Consider the following 23654-nt stretch of genomic DNA (forward strand, 5'->3'; position numbering starts at 1 on the left):
ATAGGCTGCCAGCGAGATTATTGAAACATAATACTAAAAATGCCTCCCAGATTGTTTGAACAGTTTGTGGCCTTGTAAAAGGCATACGTTTGTAAGCTGCTACACTTTTACCTGGTCGGATTCTTTAGAAGAAAGTTCAAGTGTCAGAACGTTTTAGTCTTTTAGGGGACCGGGTGTTATTTTCCGAATTTTCGAGCTGCTGTAGGCTTTCCGAATTCGAAAATGTAGAAGGCCTTATTTCGCATTTCAAGCGAAACAAAAATATTAAGTTTTCCGGTGCTTCGGATGTTTAAGGAGGCTAAATGTATATTGAGTTTCATCGGTGTCTCCGATTTTAAGATATTTATGTTTAAAAACAGTGAAAATAAAGCATAAATCGAGATATCTTTAAAATGCCCCCACAAATTCTTCTGTTAAATTACAAGCGGTTAAAGTAAGAATTCTTTTCGATATCCACGCACGTTTAAGGCTCAGGAACCGAAATTGGTGTTAGATAAGAAGGCTGAATCTTGGTCAAGTTTCAGTCGTAATTCGCTTTCTCCGAACAAGAATTTTATTTTGTTTGTCCCGGTCTATTTCACTGCTATTCACGTGCTTTGAGTATTTATCATAACGTGAAGTCGTGCAAAAGGTAAAATTTACAATGGACGACTTGAGAAGCCGGAGCATATATTTATGTAAATTTTACCTTTTGCACGACTTCATGTTATGATAAATACTCAAAGCACGTGAATAGCAGTGAAATAGACCCTGACAAACAAAATAAAACTCTTGTTCGGAGAAAGCGAATAATGACTGAAACTTCACAAAAATTCACAAAACCCCCCCACAACACAGATTCATGGGATGAGTGTAGTGTTTTTGGATTGCTTGAAACGTAAACGAGATATTTCCATTAAAGCCATGTCAAGTGGCGGAAAAATGGCGTTTAGGTACCCCCCCCCCCCCCCCCTTAAGGCAAGAAAGAATCACGTTTGAACCAGTGTGAGATAAGCAGTTGCACAAGCATAAGAAATATATATTTTTCCTTTTTGTGGTGCTGTACATGTGTTTATTTCTGGAGTGCTAACCTGTGTTTTCTTCCCAAGTGTGAAATGGTGTAAGATAAGCAGAAGAACTCAGCGGAACTCCCCGCGCGCAGTTCATCTTATCGCATGGTGAGAGTGTTTGCTTGCGTGTGAACCAGGATTAGCGCAGCTCCCAATAACACGAATATTTTAGGTTTCATTTGACTTCAGTTGTATTTGGCTGAAGCCAATGCATTTTGTTTCCCAGTGTTGAAGAATGTTACGTTTATCCAAGTGAAAATTATCAATTGAGGAATTCGAAAAAAAGCAATACAAATAGATTTGAATCTCAAGAGTATCAATGTAAAACCGTATATAGTGAGCCTGGAGCCCCCTTCCCGCCCCCCCCCCCCCCCCCACCCCTTTACCCCTAATGTTTAAATAAACAAATATGAGCGCACAGAGTGTCATTCTTTTTTCCAAACAACAAGGATTTTTAGCTCCACTGTCACAGATTAGTTAGTTGAGAGAAAAACAAAGATATTAAAAAAAAAAAAAAGACAGAAAAAATGATCGTCACGCTTAACAGTTAAAGGAATGTTTATTTAACCTTAAAAAAGACGCGTACAAAAGCCTCCCGTTTAATTTGGCCGGTTGCGAAAAAATCTGATCCACGTTTAAGAAATTCAGTTATACCCTTAATGTGAAAATCTTTCTGGTAATACTATGGAAACTAATCTGCTACATATAACACTGGTTTTAGTCAGCTGTAAAAGAACTGTTGCATGTTCCTGCCTTGCTACTGGGAACGAGGGACTTCTTCAATAATCAAGCGAGACACCGACATCCAGCCTGTATAACCATCAGAGTTTCCAAATGCAGCACAGTTTCCAATGTTTATTCCAACACGAATTTTCCCCTTGTGAATGTTGTCACAGTAGCCTTCTATTGCTCCCGGTCTGTGGTTGTCTTCACCACTGCTTCTGATCCACAGCATGGCGTCAATAGGCATTGGACCGCTGCACTCGGCGCCGTTGAAGGTAATGAACCATCGCTTACAGCATTTGGCGCAACCTCCCAAGTAGATATTGCCTTGGAAAACAACGCGAAGAGCTGTGTTGTCCTTGTGTTTAGTAAACTGGCAATCCTACAACAAAAGAACCAACATGAAAAACAGCAACAACATTCTATTAAGGCGCTTTGCAAGTTTGCAATTCAAATCGTAATACTCTTTTCACAGGGCACACTTTGCAATGGTAAGCTATGTGACTGATCTATTACAGGAACTCTTGCATAATTCAGTACTTCCAAACTGTGACACGTTCTCGTGCTGTTACCAAGGCCTTCAATGATGAAGACTAGACTCACCTTTATCAGGCCAATGTCCCTACTGTCCTCTTTTTTCCACACACATTGCTTCCAGTTCGTTTGAACAGTGTTTTTACCACTCGCTCCAGTCTCTCCCTTGCCACCTTGTGGTCCGGGGCTACCTGCCACGCCCTTTTCTCCTTTAGCACCATCTCGGCCTACTTTTCCTTTAAAACCACGTGGCCCAGGGGGACCTGCCACGCCCTGTTGTCCTTCGACCCCATCACGTCCGTCGCGGCCTGGTAACCCGTTATGTCCATTCGCACCATTATTCCCAGCAAGGCCGGGTGATCCTCGCGGGCAGATGTTAGGGTTCTGTGTGATAAAAATTCAATAAAATTAAAAATTACTTGCCAAACATTAGCATGAACTATGAAAGAGAATTCAGAATGTAGTCCTCCTTTACTCTTTCGACCAAGGACGGATTATAAATAAAGAGGTTTATGTCGTATCTCGCGCGTTTGAAAACTACTCGTCAAGGGGGGGGGGGGGGGGGGGGGATTTAAAGTTTTTAAAAGATATGGATTTAGTGAAACCAGGTTTAAGAAAATGAGTATCACTCCTACCCCTCCCCCCTCCCCCCATCAACAGCCAAAAGAAGATAACACACAAACAAACAAAGAAAACCAAACAACTGAAAGACTTAACCTTACGTAGGTCTGGTTCAGATAATATTCATTGTGCTTTCATATGATTGGCTAAATTTGAAGTAAAAAAACATCAGGAAGCAACTCGTACGAAGAAGACAATTTTTCATCACAAGCAAATAAACAGATTTTAAAATATTTCAGTTTAATTGTGAACGGGAAATTAGCAACTAAGCTATTGGCTGTTCGGAATGACTGTGCTTACAAGAACTTCTGCAATTTACGTACTTTAGAAACATTTCAGTTTACAAACAGCAACATACTGGCAAACTAGTAAGACCGAATCTCTTCTCTATTCAAAGCAAGAAAAAGACAGTGATAAACCTTTAGGAGTCTAGAAAGATAGTTTTGCTTTTAGCGAGACCGTTTTATTGATACAAACGCTCCAATTTATGTTGTGCTTTTCATGTTCCCTTAACACCGCCAACGCAGTTGAAACATTACAATTCATTACAAGTATTGCATACAGGGTCGATTGTACTACAGGGTTACGACAAAATCCAGGCTAGTTTTAGATAACTCTTACCTTGGTATTGGAGGACGCATTTTTGGCATCATAAACAGCACAGTGTAACAACATCACCAGGAAAAATACAAACACAGAAACGGAGATTGCTCTAGTCATGTCGAAATAGAAACACTCGTGAGAAAAAGAATCAAAGTAGCTTTACACAGATACGATACTCGAAGGTTATGATTTCAGCACAGTAGAAAACAAGAATATTAAGATAAAGGTATCTGAATTAATTTGTGCGAGATTTTTCGAGTTTGTAAAGCAAACGCGAGATGCTGTCGATCTGCCACGTTTCATTGCTGATCTGTAGCAAGTGAGCCACGCAAGCTTACGCGTAACTTGTAAAATTTAGCGAAAGTTATCTTTTGTTTGTTTTTTCACTCTCCATTGGTTTCAACCATCCGACGGAAAATTTATAGAAATTGAAAGCAATAAAGACATTTCCTTGGCTGTACCTTGCTGTGAGAAAAAAAGCGCGATAAATACGCGCGAAGAAAGTTTCTGCCTAGTTTAGTTTTTTTCCTTACTTCAACTACTTGAAGGAAGCTAATTACTTTGTACCTTAGGTCAAATGTGCTTTCCTAGCGCGTTATAAAGATTGCGAACAGTTATAAAAAATAATGCTGTTAATAGTCAGTTGGAGTGGTGAAATATTCGCCTTGCCGCGCAGAGATCATTACAGTTAGTCTTTAGCTTAAGATTTCTTCATCCAAGTCAGTGATATTGAGATCGCTTGAAACACGAAGCACTCATGACCCTCAACATCCGCCGACAAGCAGCATTACCTTTTTAACCCGTACTTTACTGAGGTCAGATATGTGCTGTCCACAAATTTCTCTGTCACTTTGTCGCCATAAAATTGTTTCGTTCTAGGAAATAACGAGCCTTCTTAAATTTTTTTCGATAGAAAAACATTGAATTGTTATTATTGCAGAATATTTCAATGTGTTCCAAATTTTCCACTGACAAAATTTGTGGCAGAAGACAGGCCCTCAAAGATTTTTACTGAGTTGAAAAATCTCGCAATTGGTGTCGTATTGGTGTATAAACCAAGATATCTACTCGTGTCGCACGCTAATCGATTTGCAGGTATTTCCCTGGTGGATGAGAGGAAGAAATGTTTTTTGTGACGACGCAGAAAAGTAAAACAATCACTACTTACTCTGGTCTTTTCTGGGAAGTCTCGATATTGTTTACTACATTAACTTAGTACCTTCACTTAGCAACAGATGGTTTGAAACAATAGATTAGGGTTTCAGAATTGTGAGCATTCGTTCAAACCGAGGACTTCTGACGCAGTTTAGATCTAAGTTCGTCGAATTAATAACGGTCATTGCATGCTTGTTCCCTTAGATATATGCGAGGTTTGACCAAATTTGCTTGGTTGTTATTGAAGGTCCAACTTTAATGAGCCCTTCAGAAGTGCGCAACGAGGAAACGTGAAGCAGGACAACGTTTTAGGGAAACGGGTGTTATTTTCCCAATTTCGTAGTTGCTGGCCTTATTTCGTATTTCAAGCGAAAGAACAAGATTTCGTTTTCCAATGTTTTCAAAGTTTGACAAGACATTTCGCTAAGGAAAGCTTTAGTTTTTCAACACCTTTTTATTCAAATTACACGGAGATGGTCCATTTTCTTCCATCGAAGCGAACCGTTGAGTATATCTGGCCCTTTCACGCGAATTGGCCGCCATTATTAATTGGAGCACAATTGGCCCAGATGATATAATGTTTGTTTGGTAATGTGGTGAACAATAATACCCGTACAAATTGATTATGGAGATATTGAAACTCAGAGAACTGAGTGTACGTGGCATAAGATTTTCCCGATAAAATATAAGTAGGTTTTGTGGAAAGTGGGCAATCACGTTTCCATACGTTCGTATGTAGAACCCACAAGAAAATCTGTAGATAACTAAATATGGAAAAATTCAAAGTTGATTATTTGACTCACATCGCAACAGCTTCAGAAATAATGATTCAGTATCAATTGTTTGCCCCAATTCAGCTTCAAAGGGCTTAACGATTGGATGTGGATGTGTTATCGATCATAGATAATTCGAACCGAAAGAACCTTTGTTTTTCAAAATATTACGTCAATTGACCAACAGTCACGATATTAACTGATGGGTTATCTTTTCAAACCTTGAGTCGCGCTAAGGTAATCCGATTTAAGAAAATAATAGAATATTTGTTTTATCAAACTGCATTGAAAAGCGAACTGCGCCATAGGAAAGTACGGCTCATAATCTTTGGATTGTTAGAATCTCAGCGCCAGACTTTTCATAATTGGGAAAATATTCGTAATTAGAGGAGAAGTTTTCATGTTTAAATTTCAGTACAGCATAACGAGCAACGTCATGTACGAAAAAATACTCGGCTCAATAATTTTATTTAGTTAAGTGTTCAGGTATTATTTTCTTCGATAAGTTAAAATCGGAAAATTCACCAGCTCAGATATGCTCTGTTGATTGACTAGCCAAACGAAAATACATGAAGCAATTCAGCAATTTTTTACAAGAAAAATTCAAGTGGCAGAACGTTTTAGGGAACGAAGTATAATTTTCCCAAATTTGCGAGCTGCCGAAGGCTGTCCGAATTCGAAAATGCTAGATGCGGCAAGCGAAACGGAAACATTTAGTTTTCCAGTGCTTCGACGGTTTGAGGCGACACTTCGTTAAGGAAAGCTTTATTCTTTAAACACAGTTTTATCCCGAGTTTAGAAGTGGTTGAGTATTGCCTTCTGAAAAGACATTCCATCGAGACGAACCATGGGTTAAATCTGGGCCTTTCACGCGAATTGTCCGCCATTTTTAATTGGAGCAAAATTGGCCCAAACGATACGATGTTTGTTTGAAAATGAGATGCCAACACTTCCTGTACAAATTGATCTTGGACATATTCGAAGTCAGAGAACTGTGGGTTTTTGGCACAAGATTTTCCCGATAAAATATGATAAGTACGGTAGGTTAGGTCGAAAGTAGGCAATGATGTGTCCGATACACTCGTCTGTAGAGCCCACCAGAAAATCTGTAGACAACTATATATGGAAAAGTTCAAAGTTGATTTTTTGACTAGCATCGCATCAGCTTCAGATATAATGATTCCTAAAGAAATTATCTGTTATTGGATTCTCGTACAAACACCGCATCACTTGTTTGCCCCAATTGAACAAAATGGCAGCCAATTCACGGAAAAGAGTTTATTGTGATGTAGGTATTTAAAACATTCGACGATGTTTTGTCGAACAACAGACTGACAGAATCTTTGTTTTTCACAAACGTAAAGTCAACTGGTTAGCATTTACAGCTGAAGGGTGTCCTGTTCAAATCCTGAGGAGCGCTCAAAGTAAATCAATTTAACAAAACAATCGAAAATTCGTTTTAACAAACTGCATGTAGAAGCGATTTGCATCCTGGGAAAGTACAGCCCATAACGTTTGGAATGTGAGAATTTCATCGCTAGACACTTCACAATTAGGACGAATTTGTACTAAGTAGAAAAGACGATTACAAGTTTTCATTTCAGTACAGCATAGCGAGCAACGTCATGTCACGGAAATATACTGCTCAATAGTTTTATTTAGTTAAGTGGTCAGATAATTTCATCGCATATATTAGTTCCTTCGAAAAGTAAGAATCGGAAATTCACCAGCATTGATATGCTGTATTGATTGAGTAGCGAAACGAAAACACATGAAGCAATTCAGCAATTCCGTTTAAAGAAAAATTTAAGTGGCAGAACGTTTTAGGGAGCCGGGTGCTATTTTCCAAACATGTAAGCTGCCGCTGGTTTTCCGAAATCGAAAATGCTAGATGGCTTCAAGCGATTTTAGATAGTTCAAAATGACAGAATCTTTGTTTTTCAAAAACTTTAAGTCAACTGCACAATTACCAATCTTAACTGATGGGTGACCTGTCAAGGAGCGCTCAACGATAAACCGATTTAAGAAAAATAAAAGAAAATTCGTTTTAACAAAATGCATTGAAACTCTAACTGCATCATAGGAAAGTAAGGCTCATAATCTTTGGATTGTGAGAATTTCATCGCGATACTCTTCACAATTGGGACGAATTTGTAATTACAACACAAGTTTCCGGTTAAAATTTCAGTTCAGCATACCGAGCAACGTCCTGCTCGGAAAAATATTGCTCAGTAGTTTAGCTAAGTGGTCAGATAATTTAATACAATATATATGCTCCTTCGAAAAGTAAGAATCGGAAAATCATCAGAACGAAATACATGAAGGAATTGAACAATTTCATTCAAATTTACTTCAGTTCTGTTCAGCAGAGACCATATAATATTCTGTCCCAAAATTCTTGGCTTATAACTACGATTTACTTCAATCTTACCTTGGCAGCAGCAGGGAAATCTCATCCGTCAAAACACACACCAAGCATAATCTGAAGATACGAGTAAACAGAATATCTAGAGAATTGCGATACGGTGAAAATAAAACAAGTCTTCCTTTCATTGCAAAGCGGAAGAGAGTTCTGAGATTGAATTAGCGGGAACAAAACCGACCTGTTTGAATAAATTAATTCTGCGAACTTTTTCTTGTTTGCAAATTCAAAGGGATTGTGGCATTTTGTTTAATGTCTCGCCGCTGTATTGTGAAATCAAGAGAGGAAAATAAACCGAAAGAATTGTCCATGAAACACCTATAAACTTCAATCTTCCTAAATGAAGCGAATCATTTGGATGTGCATTTATTCTGAAAATAGATTATTTGAGCTCCGTTCTGACCTTTCAGCGAGTAAACGTAAAGTTGTCAGTTGAAGGAAATGCAAAGATTTATATGAATAAAGATGAACTATTTAGCAACTGACAAATGGTGTAAAAGAAATGTTTTATTAGTGAGCACCTTTTAATCAATAATTTACGTGAGATGTGGTGTTGTTGTGATGAAGAAGGAACGGAATGGGAAAAAAGGCTGCTGGCCGCTCGATTGCCGACGCTCCCTTGGGTTCGGGACTTCCTTCGCGAGAAAGAACGGACGGAAACGAGCGCAGGCTCGTTTCTTGGCCTTTCTTCTCATATTTTGGCGACGACGTGAAACTTGCTGACAAAATAAGCCAACCACAGGTACAAGTGCTGTCGATGGATATTTCTCGTAACGCATTTTTAAAGTTTAGGACACAAGAAGTCGAGAATGCCCTGAACATTGCCACGTTGGTTCTCCGCCTGTTGGTTCATGTTGCTAAGTAACATCCGATATATCAAATAGGAGCTCAATCATTGGTCGATGACGGAATTTCGAAAATAATAAATTTGACTGGAAATTATTAAGTTAAATGACCAATCCTTACAAAGAAAGAATGCTGGAAGAAGACAATCAACTGTGAAATACGACGAATGTTTATTTACAAAATAAGAATTTACATGCAAAAAAAGTTCCACTGAATGTTACACAAACGCTGAAAAGAGGCAATACCATTAACATTGTTCCATTCATACCATATTTACACAATATAAATATTTGCGATACAGTTTGTGACTTTTGTGAAACCTAATCAATACACAAAACTACCTCCAAACAGAGACAAACTGACAGATAAGCAGAAAGACAGATAGACAGGCAGGTAAACAGACTGACCACCAGAGATTGACCAATAGCGGGACGCATTTAGCGTTTCTTGGCGCTTTGTGCGATAGTTGCAAAATTTAATTTGAAATAAGATCTATTAAATGATATGCGACCATGATTAGGCCATTTCCAGATTGCCTTGAGTCTTAATTATGAAACAATCTCGACAATTCAGATATTCACAAACAGATTGTTTGTTTTTAATCTGCAATCCCGGATTGCACAATTCCAACCTCAATAAATTACCCGACAAAACAACAAACTAACGCATACACCCAGTCCCAACTCATTTCTGATAATTCTAGGCTTCACCTGTGTTTTCAGTGTAAAATAGTGCGCTAGGAAGTGAAAATACCTCCGCTCTTTTTAAAGTTCAATACACGACAAGAAAGAAGAACGAAAAGCGACGTTGTCGGAAAGTCGTCGCAACACATTCGTGCATTTTCGAATGCATATTATCCAATCAGTTGAGTGTGAAAACTCGAGAAGTGAATTCGTCAAACACTGCCGATATCACATCGTTGCTTAGTAACCTTACCAGCATGAACTGCGTTCTCAGTCACGAGATGTTGACGGAATTTTGGTAGAAGCCATGATTGTGCTTCTCTCGACATTTATGGCAGGCAAGATATTTTTTTTCACACGGATTCATATTCCTTCTGCCATTCCTTGTACCTGTCCTTCAGCTGTCTCGCGGATGGTTTAGTGTGTTTTAACGCTGCTTCTACATCTTCTGTGCTCACGGGCTCAATTTCTAGTCTGGGCAGCGGCGTCGCACGACCGTCTTCACCAACTGTATATGAGAAAGCATAGAAATTTGCTGGTCAGATGAGATTATTTCGGCTTTAATAAAGTTGTTGTTTAAAAAAGTTTGGGATTGGAGCATACGATGGCTATTTTTGAAGTAAGAATATAACACTCAACGTTTGAAATTTAAATACAACTAAACTACAAAAAACAAACAAACAAACAAACAAACAAACCTGTTTGATGACTCTCCAGCAGATCAAATATCTTTCTGACTTTCCTCATGGCTGCTTCTTTACAAAGCAGTCTAATGTCCGATCCAGAGTATCCTTCTGTGCGCTGAAAAGAAAAACGGTACAGGAACAAGTGTGTATACTCAAAACTATATATACATGAAAAAACAACAACAACAAACAAACAATTCGTGTTACGTGGTCGTGAATTTTGTCTTGCGCACAAGATCGTAAAAGTGTGACGACTCAAATAGAAGCTGCCGGGCAGTGATTTTATGTAGTGCTGTTTTCGTCCCGTTGCAAAGTGCTTTTAAGTTTTTAAAAGATAAAGCTTTGGATATGTAATATTGTTAAAACGTTTGAGTTGCTGAATGAAATACTAAAGTGTGACCATTCAAATGAAAGCTACTGAGCAGTACATTGTTGTGGTGCGGTATTTTAAACTGACTTTTCGATATAAATGGTGTACAGGTATTAAACTCTTTTATTGCAAACTTAAACATACCGTTGCTAGCTGTTCATAGTCGATCTCTGTCTTGATCTCAACACTTCCCTCTACTGAGTGGATTAACGGAGGAAGGTATTGCCTTAACATGGCTTGCCTGGCCTCCACGCTGGGGAGATCCACCAGAATTCGCTTTTCCAATCGCCGCAACATGGCGTGGTCCAACTCCCTGAAAAATCACATTCTAATTCTAGTTACTGCTGTCGGTACACATAGAGCACAAACGATATGCAAACGAATTTCGTTGAATTTCGCTCTTTATTCAACGGAAATTTTAACGAATTTTCGGGCAAATTTTGAAAGGCTTAGAACTGCTTCGAAACGAAAATTCGAAGAGGCAAGACTTCACCGTGCAACTCAGTGCAACTCAGACAAAGCGTACGGACGTGTCATTTACAAGAAAGGTAGATTAAGCATCTTCTTTGTCGTTGGTCTAACTTCAGTGTCGTCCAATAGACCATATTTGTATTTTTTCTATACTTTTAAACTGGATCTAGCTTGCAACGGAGTCTCTTGCGGGATAATGTATAAAACATATCTGCATGTGCAAGCTTGTCCTCGTTCTAGTTCCGGAGGGAGCGTGGTCCAGTGGTTAGAGCGTCGTACTTGTAATCCGGAGGACCCGGGTTCACGTCCTACTCTGACCGCTAGCTGGAGTTGTTTCTCGGTAGCCCCAAGTTCAACTCCCCGTCCACGCTTGTAAATAGCCAGCAAGTGCACCTCCTTTTAACTGGGATTCTAAACCATGGGGATTCTAAAGTATGTTCTATTTGAAACATTTGTCAGTTTCTGTCCGGTTTATTCCATGATCCCTAAAAAGTCCGTCTAGGGGAGAGGAAAATTAATCTTTTCTTTATTTTATTTGTTAATTAATCCGCAGAATACGTAAACGGTCTATTGAGCAGTACTTTCATGGGATGGTGATTATTACGCTGTAGAAAGTGGTACTAACCACGGCAGGTTTGAAGCAGCCAGAAGAAACACCAGATCGTCTGATCGCGCTAAGCCGTCCATCTGTACTAACAGTTCTGTCTTCATTCGCTTGCTTCCTTCATGCTCGCTCCTTGAAAAGAAAACAGAACAGCTTTACTTGACCAGCACAGAAGTCATTAATTGTCCTGGCATGATTCATTACGGGAGAAACATTATGATTTCCTGGCGTATAGAAAGCTTAGTGAACAATCTTGAAAAGGTTATATTCGTTTTATTGTTAACTTCACTGAATAGTCTTGGTAAATGTACAGAGAATAGCAAAAGAAAATATAAACCAACCAACAAAAAAGAAAACAAACAAAACAAACAAACAAACCAAACCAAAAGCAAACACAAAACAACAGAAACCAAAACGTTTTTTATCTCAGATTCGCTACTCTTAGTCACAACCACAGCAAACCAACCCTTCAAACAAACTTTGTACAAGTGATACACGTAGCTTGGGATCCTACGATCCTTATCCTCAACTCAAATTTTTTTTCATATAAAAATATAAACGATCGTACAAACGGTTATCAAATCTAAAGATCAATGGATCGTCAAACAAGACACCTTGCTTGATAGTGTCTCTCCCCTTCCAAGGTTCATTGAGTTGCACAGAATGCGATCTAGCTCAGAGTATGTGTCGGCTTTGAATCCAATTCTTGAACTTCTTCTTTGTCTTTATCTCTTAGTTGGACTATGTACAGATTTAAATTTAGCGTGAAAAACCGCGTTATATTTTTATTTCAAATAAAATGAACAGCATACATAAGGGAACAATACTGTGGGTTAAGTTTCACCCCGGTTTACTGTTAATCGAGCTTCAAACAACCACGCCAAAGGTAAAAAAAAAATATTTACGAGTTAATACTCGGGAAATGCATGGCAAAATTCAGAGACTAGCCGTTGATTCTCTTCTTAGTAAGAAGAAGCCTCATTCTGGAAACTTTACACTACACTTAGAATTGAACCACTCCTTGACAACTCCCAATATGTCATCCAATCCCAGGAATAAAAAAGGCCCTCCCTTTGTCTTAATTTCAACAGTAACTTCGAATAATCTTTATGTGCTCTGCCAAGGAGAGGGCTACTTACCCTCCTCCTCCAGTTCCTCTTTGACTCATCAGCGACTCCAGTTCATCCAGGAATATTGTGGACGGAGCATGAAAGCGAGCAAGCTCAAATAAGACCTGCAAATGAAATGAAGATAGCAATGACCATAGAATACACAAACAACGAAACAACCACGAGGGCCCGCTCTCTTCCTTCCTCGAGAAAGAACCCCGGTTACGGCTGGTCACGTGACATCCAGAATCTGGGTGCTAGACAAATTTGTTGTTAGGGAGGAGTGGTAGAACATGCATTTCTCGCTTTCTCAGAAAGGCCCGCAAAGCCGGCTGCCATTTTTTTCTAACCAAGCATTTCCACATCGCACATGCACTTTCGACCTGGAAAAGGCAAACGTTTGTTTCCATTCAGGTCGAGTTATGAAAACCCACAAGAATAGTGGAACAGCAAGAAATTTTGGCAATAGAATGTAAGCCAAGCTACGCCGTATTAAGAAAAGGGTCACATGTGAATTCATAAGAAATTTGTCCCTCCTTCGCTCGCTTTTAGCAGTATGAAAATGGAAATCAAAATTGAGTTTTTAGTGCCGATTGTGATCGAATACGACGTATTTTCTCACAGGAAAACAACTAATGAAAACTTATGATGAAACATTAGTTCATTATCATGACTGATAATCGTTGTCATCCCATCGCCATCGCCGCCATCATCATCATCATCATATCATCATCATCATCATCATCATCATCATCATCATCATCATCATCATCATCATCATCATCATCATCATCATCATCATCATCAGTATCATCATCATCATCGTCACTGCAACTGTTATCACCATTTGTGTGGGCAATGTTATCGTTATAATCAATAACAACAATACCATACACAGCAAGTAAAGTACAAAATAAATACCCTAACAAGTTTCTCTGAGTCCCCTCTCCACTTGCTGACTATGGAAGATGCCGAGATGTTAAAGAACGTTGTCTTGCATTCTGTAGCCACTGCTTTGGCCAACAGCGTCTTTCCAGTACCTTCAATAAATCGAAATGCACACAGAATCAGAAATTACTGTTTCCATAGCTAACGAGACACAGCCCATGAAGCGTGATAATAAGGCATGTTAGTCCACGGAGTTGTGCATTGTAGAGTTGTATCTGTATGAAATATGCTTTTCCTTTGGTGTCAAATGCAACCTAATGACGAACAGTGGAATGCTTACTCATAGTCACGCCATAAACACTGTACGACCACCTAATAATTATTACTAGAGCCTCTGAACAACACCTCATGTATATTGAACCAAATCCGACCAAGCTATTAGTACATCCGAGAACATCACATTAGCGCAACAGGATTCCCCTCTGTAGCAAATGAAAAAGTCATACCTTCTATGTGATACGGTTGTAAACTAAGGTGTGAGTTGTAAACTTAACGTGTGAGGCACGGCCTGTAGGCAAGTGCTTTCCTTGCAACCCTAGCACGTCCAATGATGATCAAATGATTCAACGCGTTCTTCAAGTTTTCATTCAGAAGAGGCTTGGAAAAGATTCATTTACATTAACAACAATAAAAAGCGTCAAACCTGGTGGTCCATAGAGTAGTAGACCTTTCCATGGCGACAAAATGCCAGTGAATAATTGAGGATACTAAAAAACCAAAGGATTGAAGATTACTTTGTCATAAAACTCTTGGCAGGGAATTTTACATGGCTATAAAGGCATGTTTGAATCGTGATCTTGTCAAAAGAAGTGCCCAGCATTGAGGAGTGTGATTGGAAGGGTGGAACTGGACTGGACTTTTTTATGTGAGAATTTACAGAACTATTTTCCGATGTTCTCACAAATGACTGAGATGAGGTAAAAATTAATTTGAGATGGAGAATTTTAGGTAGGAAGGTGCAGCTTATATAATGGTTTTAATGGTAACAATATAATCTAATTGATAAACGCAAGTAGTGTAGCAGCTCTTGTAAGCTTGTAATTGTTTTAATTGTGTAGCAGCTGATATTGCTTTAGGGTTGGGGGTATTGTTCTAGCTGTTGTTTGTCCTATTGTTTTTTTAGAAGGGTTGTAAGCCAATCACGTGAGACCTTACGAGAGCTGCTACATCGCCGGCATAAATGAGCGAGCATCACAGTTATGTCTTTTCTACACTATCATGCTCTTTAATAACTCACGTTTTAAAGGAAACCTCCACTCTTGAAATAAATTAAGGTTAAATTGTTGCAGATACAATCTAATTTCATATTTCGTTGGAAAACACGGAAATAAGGTTTTTGTGTTGGACAAAACAGAATTTGATTATCGCCTATTTTTCTAATAAATTTCCCGTGGTGCACCGCCATCTTGGATTTCATGACGTAATACGGTTACTCAATTGTTTCACACAAAAAAACTTCTGCTTACTGATGATAGCGGCAACCGTATGACGTCACAAAATCCAAAATGGCTGTGCCCGGGAAATTTAAAAACGAAAATAGGCTATAATCATATCTAATTTTTAGCATGCGTGAATGTCATTTCTACTTTTTAAACTAAAATTTAGAATTTAGACACTATTTTTCTAACAATTTACCGTCAATTCATTGTCGGAGTGGAGATTCCCTTTGGGACAACATTTGAATAAATAACGTTAATCTTTTTTTTTTTTTTTTTTTTTTTAATGCAACACAATTACTTACATTACAATACAAAAAAAAATACAGTACTCTGCCTTAATCTTGCGATAGATTAAACCTACAATCATGTCACCTTGATTGGGTAAACAACGGCTTCCTTAACAAGCCTCTTAGCTGCATCCAGACCAATGATGTCATCCCATCTGACATCAGGATTGTGAAGGTAGATATCCTGTTGAACCAGTAAGAATCAAGAGCTTCATGATCTTAAAACTACATTTAAATACTTACAGGTATACATTCAAAATACATGCAGAACCAATTCACATGTAGGATTTCACCGTACCCTGCTTATAACAGCTGCTAAGTCTCTCCATTCCCCAGTGAGTCCAGCAAATCCACCAAGAGGCTTTAGAAGTTTGTCCTGTAGTACAGAGAGATTACATAGTCTTAACATTGTCTTCCTCATGACTGAGGGTCCGTTATGTGAAGTGGGATAAAGACTATGAAGTGGTCGTCAGTTAAAAAAAAAGTCCGAGGTAGGACATGGGGGACAAGATCTAAAATGCATGAATTTAAAGGGTATAAAACAAGGCGAAACTACCATTAACATCAGCAGTATATCATGTCACACCATGTGACACGATGACTTTGTCTGTTGTATATCAAATCATGCCCTACCTGTATGTGTAAATTGATTTAGGATGTCCAATGAGTAGAAAGTTAAATACCAATGTTTCAAGGATGAATAAAAAATAACCATCAATGCATCATAACCCTGGACAACTTGCACTAACCAAAATAGGATCAGGATGAGTAGGCCGGATCTGAGGACTGGAAAGGCCTGTTCTAGACCCTTTATCACAACCAGAAACAAAGAGGGGGTCTATGTAAATTATATCTGTACAGTTTAATTATAGTAACTCTTTTTTTTTTTCAATGAAAGATGGGATTTCAAAGCAGACTACTTACTGATGGATCATTTTCTGCATTGTAGTCTCCTTTAATGGCATTATTTAGCATGGCTCTCATGTCAATTATGACACCCTGGAAAAGAAAAGTTAGAAGAAGAAAATTTCAGAAACTTAAGTCACAGTAGTCAATTCCCTGCCAAGCGCACCCACGTTAGAAACTTGAGAAAAAGCAACATTTAGAGACGCCAGTATAGAAAAATAAAGACCCGTTTAAACGGTTTCAACATTTGCTTCAACATGCGTTCAACACAGCTGTTGAACCAAATGTCGGGAGCGTTTGAACAGGTCGTTCAACTTTGTTGAAAGCGTAAAAAAATGTTGAAAGCTTGTTGAAAGCGTGTTGAATCAAATTTAAATTGGTTTAAACTTTCATTCAACATGGATTCAACATTTCCTTTGTTCTTGAAAATGTTAAATGGCGTTTTACCGTTTGAACTCTCCGTTCATCATCGGATGCCCAACATCCCGGCTCGTTCAACTTTAGTCGAACGAATGTTGGGCAAATGCTGAAACCGTAAGCATCACTCCCATTATTTTTATATCAAGGGCATCCAACGCGAACATTTGAGCAAAATACTTTTGAAATGTTGTCTCCTGTGTTCCCGGGTGGTTTGGTTGCTTTTTATTCTGACGCGGTCAAGGCCTTCCGAACATATCTTACAGAATACACGGAATTTCAATTTCGAAAAGAAGGCTCCTAAAATCTGGTAACAGAATACCTGAGAACTACTAAGTCTGCGCGCGAACGGCCGCGTAGGATTTCCCACCAAAAAAATTCCCCAAAGATCGCGTATTCTGTCTATTCCAAGTAAACCGTATTCCTTCCATTCTGTTTATTCTGCTATCGGGAGCAGAATAAACAGAATGATATTCCGTTCATTCAGAAAACGGAATAGCTCCCAAAAGAACACAAATACCATCTATTCCGAGTCTTCCTATTCCGGAATAGTCCCAAAAGAACGCACTCTAAGATAATGGGACCTGCACTCTTTAGAAAGAGCAGTTTTCGATTGTGTCTTAAACCAACTGAAAGTAATTAATCTGGTGAATCACAACAGATGTAAAGGGCACAATTAACCAATCAAATTTAAAAGCAAATACATGTCACCGGCGCCAAACGTGTGAAAAACGCGTGCGAGCATTACCATGCATTGGTTTTGGTCTGGCTTCCAGTTGGTTGAGAAAATGGCAAAACTTTGTAACCCAACCACAAAGCGTGTAGCATTTAGCAAAGGCCCCCCCCCCCCCTCCCAAAAATTATTTCAACACTTGATTGAAAAGCACGAAAACCGCTCTAAAGCAAAATATTACTATAAGTTCTAAACTATTTTTGCCTTTCGATAGCACACAAAAACTGAAAATTTTTCACCTAAGCAGCACTTGCTTTTCTTTCAATGCTGATATATAATTTGTTTGTAGAACTATCAAGAAACCAAAGAACTTCATTCAATAGTCTCAAAAGGACATAGGCCCATTTCTTGAATGTTTCAGTAACCTGTAAACAAGTCAAGGACCATTAAGTATTCTTTAAATCTTTTTTCAATTCATTAGTGGTTGTTTTTATTACAAAGTGCCTATTGAGCTCCATAAAATTATAAACGAACATTTTAAAATTTAGCAGTTTCGAAATTTTCTTACACTGAAACTGAAGATAAGTTGAGGGATGCTGTCAGTACAAATAAGTTCGTTTTGAGGGTCCAGTAAGTTACTGGGACCGTCGCATAACAGTCACGTCCTTTGTTCTTAAAAGCAAAGTGATCGGTGGATTTTAACCCTTATTTTCGTGGTCTGGTAGATGTAGAAGTAAAATTTCATGACTGACGACCATAAAAGAATCGAAAAGAAATTATGCCAAATTAATTGGGTTTTGAAGTTCAGACTTTTCACTCATGCTTTTTTAAAAGCAGGGCCCAAAGTTTAAGTTCAGTTCAAAGTCACTAAAAAGTTAAGGGTGGGCATTTGTGACTTTCAATAACTGATCCCACCTTTCCATGAATGGCTTGGTTGGAGGGATTTTTTGCTACAGTGTTGGTTATTGAAGTGCCAGCTAGGTTGAGATCTGATGGCACTGCTGCTGGACTGCTGTTGTTTGGAGGGGAGCTGTTTTTCTAAAACAAAAGGAAGGAAAACATACAAGTCATTAGTTAAACCCATGGTTGCTGGGAGATTGAGGGAAAAACAGTTAAAGGGGAAGTGTCATAGGGTCTTTTACCTCTTTTGTTAAAAATGGTGAAATAAGGCCTTCACTTTGCTACAAAATAATTCTAGAATAACGAGAGGAGAGAAATCAACTCAATTCTTGACAGGAACAACTTGTACTCTGTTCTAGCGCATTTTGGAAACAAAAATAGGAAAACTTGAAAAACATTTGCCTAACATTATTCAAGTTTCAATCCATTCCGACCTATTCTGTTTCTGGCCAGGGGCACTAATCGACAGTTTTATTGTGCTGTGGTGATAATTTATAACCAGAATAGACAATTCGTTTTTGTTTCTGTTGTCAGACAATTATTCTTGGGTTTTGAAATGACATCAAATTTTCGTGATACTTCCCCTTTAAATCATATACGGTCAGTCAGAGGGTTAAGGTACATGTAAAAATTCAAGTGTATAGTTATAATAGCTAGTCCCATATAATTACATATATTTTTCATGTTTTGCATGTTTGTGTGCACATAATAATGATATAGTTCAATTTGCTTGTGTCCTTTGACTGCCTTCAAGAACAGCCATATTTAACAACTCATAAAATAATACACATGACATCAATGCATTTACACATGAACTATGTGATATTGGCAAAGTGATCACTGGGAAGTTTTTGGTTTGGACTTAAAAATAAACCATATAGTCTTGAAAGCAAGTGCTCAAAATTGGTGTAATTAGGCTCAAGATAAAAATATTATTAATAATGGGGCACTATAAGCCACATTTAATGTCAAATTCTAGCTTTCAATGTTGTCATCCTCATCTTCTCCGCAGAAAACTAAAAGGTACACATTTCAGGAAAGACAAAAGAGAAACACCTTTCTATCAATGAAATATTAAGGTATATCTTTCCCTGCAGGAGCTGTATTCCAAGTTTGGATCAACTTTATATCAGAGTTGCCCCCTCCCCTCAGTCCTCCTGAATTTTCTCTTACCTGAGTTAGCTTCTGTTTTGAATTTGCCGTGGTTTTCCTTTTACCGTCACTGCTCGGTCTCTTGGATGCAGAGCTTGATGACTGTGTGCTATCTGATCCTACATGGCCATTAATGCTTGGTAGGGAAACAGAACTACTGCGAGAGCTAACAGAGAGGATAAACTGTAAGGTGGTGCTGATGGAAAGCTGAGAATTTTACAATTATTTTTGATTCACTGGATGTTAAGCAAAGTTTTATTACACCCACAGTTGAACGATGAGAAGACTAAAAGATGTTTCAAAATTGCCAAGGACAAATTTTAAATTACACATCAAAACCTTGAAATGATCAATGGAATTTAACAAAGCCTTATACGTGTACAGTATATATCTTTTGAAATAATGAAAATGAATATATATGGAGGATGGATGGATTCTCAGGAATGCATGAACAGACTAAAAGATGAACATACATGATTGAAGTCTGACAAAATAAATTGCTAGTAGCTGGCAAGGCTGTAAATTATGACTGTTTTCTAATGTACGAGAAGAAATTGATAAGAGCATAGTTACCGGTATTGGGAAACAAATGTTTCACAGTGCTCATTAATGTTGTAAAATAAATTACTATGACCTCTTACAGCTGTAATAGTACCTTCCTGACAGAGACTTTGGTTTTGGAGGCAATGTCCTATTGGAATCAGCTGAAATGAAAAGTACAGTACACTAAATAAACACTTCAAAAGGTAATTAAATAGACAGGACAGTTATTCTCAGACAAGTTATTTATAAAAAAGATTTTTTACTGTTATTTTGCAATTGGGACTATACTCTTTTAAATTATGGTTTGCATTTAATACTGGTTTAATTTTCAAACCAGTTTAAATTGCAATTTTCCCTTTTTTTCTGATAATTACAGCTGTATTCATTACAATTTCCACCAAACACAACACTAAGAGTACACATTGCTTAATGTAAAAAATATATATACTGTATATATATTTCTTACTGACCCATTCACATGCACCCTGGCTGATACAGTGTACATGTATCTCAAACTCTCATGTCCAGAATAAAATAAATAGTGGAATGTACCAGATTTAAGAGAGTCCTTCACAAGATACATTAACCAACAACACTGTACAAAATTTACTGAACAGTCATTCATGAAAACATGTGCACGTTCCTTGACAATATGGTGGGCAAGCTATTAAACCATGTGAAAATCACAGCCCCTGTGAATAAATTGGAATCAATAAAATTAATTTCACTTACCACTAGTCACCTTCTTTTTAATAACTTTTGGCACCCGATTGAACTTAACAAAATGGTAGGATTCAAATTCCTGGAAAAAGAGCAATAAAATTTAACATTTTAATGCTACTTCCGAAATTTCTTTCTTTCACAAACAGGTACATTGGTTTTTGAGAAGCTACATGACTGTACATTTTTCATTAATTTTTTAAAGTGTTGGAAAGAAAAGAAAAATTCTCAGACTAAAAAAGTGCACACATAAACAAAACAAGAATGATGCGTAACTCAGTCAGTGACGGGTGTCTCGAAAACGAAGACCTCTAAAACGAAGACCCTAAGACCCCAAAAACTCGAAAACGAAGACCCCCAAAATTTCCAAGTGTAAGTACAAAAAAATAAAATAACAAAAATACACAAGTGAAATTTAATTCCTTCCTGTGGTCCTACCATGGTTATCCACCATCTTGAGCTGAGCAGCCGTGTTTCTTGGAATACTGACTGGAGGTGTGTTTCCCGCTCCACTGGACCGGAAGCGCGTTTCTGATTGTCTCAGTTGCGCTGCTGGGTTCTTATTTAATTACCAACTACAAAGAAACGAGTGTTAAATCCCCCCTTCTGGGAATTGCAACTACGCGATCGTGAGAGCAAAAGAAGTGAAGTACCAAGGCTTTCTATTATGAAAGTTGCTGTAATGATTTTGAGGTTCTTCAATCCCGAGTACATCCATGCATTTATCTCTATAGCAAACCAGCTGTGAACTGCTACTAAGCCATAGTTCGCGGGAAAAAATACAGGGAAATGTATGGAAAGTTCAAAACACGACTGGACGCTTTCTGGCGCAGCTTACATTCCCTCCAATTTTTTTGCTAAAATCCTTTACCTAGTACCAAAAGTTTCCAATTCACGAATATTTCAGAATTAAGCGATGCTTTATGAAAATTATTTGACATCGGATTTCCATCAAACACTGTTACTTCAAGTCTGTTTGCCTACTTGTCAAAATGGCGTTGAAAACCGTGATATTAGGCCTATTTTACAGGGAGGCTGATGAATTTTCAATTGTTAAAATTAGGAATCGACACTCGGGATTGAAGAACTTCAAAATCATTACAGCAACTTTCATAGTAAAAAGCCTTGGCTTCATTTCTTTTGCTCTCACAATCGCGTGGTTGTACGTGTAGTTCCGAGAAGGAGGGATTTAACACTAATTTCTTTTGCTAGTTGGTTATTAAATAAAAACCCAGCAGTGCAACTGAGACGTTCGGAAACGCGCTTCCGGTCCAGTGGAGCGGGAAGCACACTTCCGGTAAGTATTCCAAGAAACGCGGCTGCTCAGCTTAAGATGGCGGATAACCATGGTACGTGTAGGACCACAGGAAGGAATTAAATTTCACTAGAGGTATGAAATAATGTATTTTTTGCTATTCCAATTTTTTTTACTTATACTTGGAAATTTTGGGGGTCTTCGTTTTCGAGTTTTCGGGGTCTTAGGGTCTTAGGGTCTTTGTTTTAGAGGTCTTCGTTTTTGAGACACCCGTCAGTGACACAGGTATACTTAGAAAAAAGAAAAACAAATTCTCCTAATGGAGTCAAACCTACTCCTGTATGACCTTCACGATTACCAGTTTGGATGCTAGTACCATGGGGCTATGGGAGACTACTGGGAGCTACAATCTTGGACAGGATAAAAAGAGAAACTAGCAACCTCCCCTTCCCACAAAATCTGAATGATGAATCATATGATTATTCATGCACAAAGCAAAACGTGCCACTTTTCCATCATTGAAATGGAGGGGGGGGGGGGGGGGAATGGGAGGGGTGGTCTTAATTTGTCTAAGATTGTAGGCCATTATACTAGGGTCACGTTACATACTGCATACTGGTAGGCTCTGAATGTCAATGTGCAGCATTAATGTAGAAATGGTTCATTAAAAAAAAAAAATGATGTAAATCCTAAATAACACACCAAGAAGAAATGTTAGCAGGGTAGTGGAAGGTGGGGCTAGGATAGATGATGTTGACAGGGAAATAATCCAAATACATGTACAACTATTTAGTAATAATCAAAGACTGGGGAGTGCGTTTAATGTCACCAGGCTCTCTCTCCTTAATTGCCAAGTAATGGTGATATGCGTGAGGTGCCAGATACACGTCCCAAGATCCATTCATTTGTGGATTGTCCAATACAATCTAGACTCCAAACGCAATTAGGATGCATTCTTTCTATGTCAAATGCAACTAGAGATTCATGGCATACAGGCGTATGATCAAGCAGAACAATAACGAAATTAAACAAAATGGTCGTACCTGTAAAATAGTTGGTAAGTCAATATTGTCGCAGACCTCATATTTAGTCAGACTGCTTCCTCCTTCTTTCTCTAGAGCATGAGCTGAATCAAGGTAGCTGCAAGGAAAAACATACTTACATCCATAATTTTGGGTTAAACTATTAATTTGAATATCATTATTCTTTTCTCATAACCATGTAGGGTACATAAATATTGTTGTGCTGTGAGAGAGACTCAACCAAAACATAACTCATTTTATTTGATATTAGGACGATCGCTGAAATTTATATATTTTTAAAGAAGGAATGTGTATGATAGTGTGGCAAATTTTAAGGTTTTTCTCAAGGACGTTTGTAGTTTTGTGTTAAGTACATTGTAGTATCAAGCTTACCCTTCTTCTCTTAAATGATGTAAGATAAGTATCAACAACGTTCTTTTCCGCTGCTCTGATCTTTGCTCTTCCTTCAAAAAACACACAATAATTGCACGTCAGAAGTTTTGCCCCACCAAAAAAATAAACTTTCGATTCGAGAGCTTTACCGCTTCTCTTGCTTCATTCGCAGTCCTGAGCTGCATATAGCTAAGTTCCTGTGTCATCTAACCCAACAGAGAACCCCAACATAGGAGTCAGCTTCTACAAAGTAAATTCATTGACTATTTTTGATGGTTGCATGGGACGCCATCTTGAATTTTTGCCTGGAGATGAGGGGCCCGCTGTTTTTTAGTACTGCGGTTGTCTTA

General features: G+C 38.2%; 2 protein-coding genes across 4 annotated transcripts in view; both read right to left on the reverse strand.

The window, feature by feature from the left end:
- LOC146488245 (collagen triple helix repeat-containing protein 1-like) overlaps positions 1-4338 on the reverse strand; it is a 55184-nt gene extending 50846 nt beyond the window's left edge. Inside the window, exons 1-3 of one of the 2 annotated variants that reach the window (XM_085122871.1) lie at positions 3549-3722; positions 2376-2690; positions 1787-2154 (exon numbers count right to left, since the gene is read on the reverse strand). In XM_085122871.1, coding sequence (XP_084978997.1) covers positions 1807-2154; positions 2376-2690; positions 3549-3647 — 762 coding nt within the window. In that variant the 5' untranslated portion in view covers positions 3648-3722 and the 3' untranslated portion in view covers positions 1787-1806. Of the gene's footprint in view, positions 1-1589; positions 2155-2375; positions 2691-3548 lie in introns of those variants that run through there. The other variant, XM_085122862.1, reaches the window with a different exon arrangement.
- The window catches only part of LOC146488253 (katanin p60 ATPase-containing subunit A-like 2), a 26098-nt gene extending 2468 nt beyond the window's left edge, over positions 1-23630 (reverse strand). The window contains exons 1-17 of one of the 2 annotated variants that reach the window (XR_014867130.1): positions 23454-23630; positions 23305-23375; positions 22933-23029; positions 20647-20716; positions 20027-20075; positions 19393-19537; positions 18235-18357; positions 16248-16322; positions 15622-15699; positions 15409-15507; positions 14241-14304; positions 13571-13689; positions 12680-12774; positions 11562-11672; positions 10610-10778; positions 10108-10210; positions 9480-9917 (exon numbers count right to left, since the gene is read on the reverse strand). Coding sequence is in view for 1 of the 2 variants with exons in the window: in XM_085122720.1 (XP_084978846.1) it covers positions 9763-9917; positions 10108-10210; positions 10610-10778; positions 11562-11672; positions 12680-12774; positions 13571-13689; positions 14241-14304; positions 15409-15507; positions 15622-15699; positions 16248-16322; positions 18235-18357; positions 19393-19537; positions 20027-20075; positions 20647-20716; positions 22933-23029; positions 23305-23375; positions 23454-23510 (1680 nt within the window). In the remaining variant the exon portion in view is untranslated. Of the gene's footprint in view, positions 1-8874; positions 9918-10107; positions 10211-10609; positions 10779-11561; positions 11673-12679; positions 12775-13570; positions 13690-14240; positions 14305-15408; positions 15508-15621; positions 15700-16247; positions 16323-18234; positions 18358-19392; positions 19538-20026; positions 20076-20646; positions 20717-22932; positions 23030-23304; positions 23376-23453 lie in introns of those variants that run through there. The other variant, XM_085122720.1, reaches the window with a different exon arrangement.
- Between the last annotated feature and the right edge of the window lie 24 nt (positions 23631-23654).

Source organism: Pavona decussata, unplaced genomic scaffold (genome assembly GCF_977016875.1).
Source record: "Pavona decussata unplaced genomic scaffold, jaPavDecu1.1 SCAFFOLD_11, whole genome shotgun sequence".
NCBI lineage: Eukaryota > Metazoa > Cnidaria > Anthozoa > Scleractinia > Agariciidae > Pavona > Pavona decussata.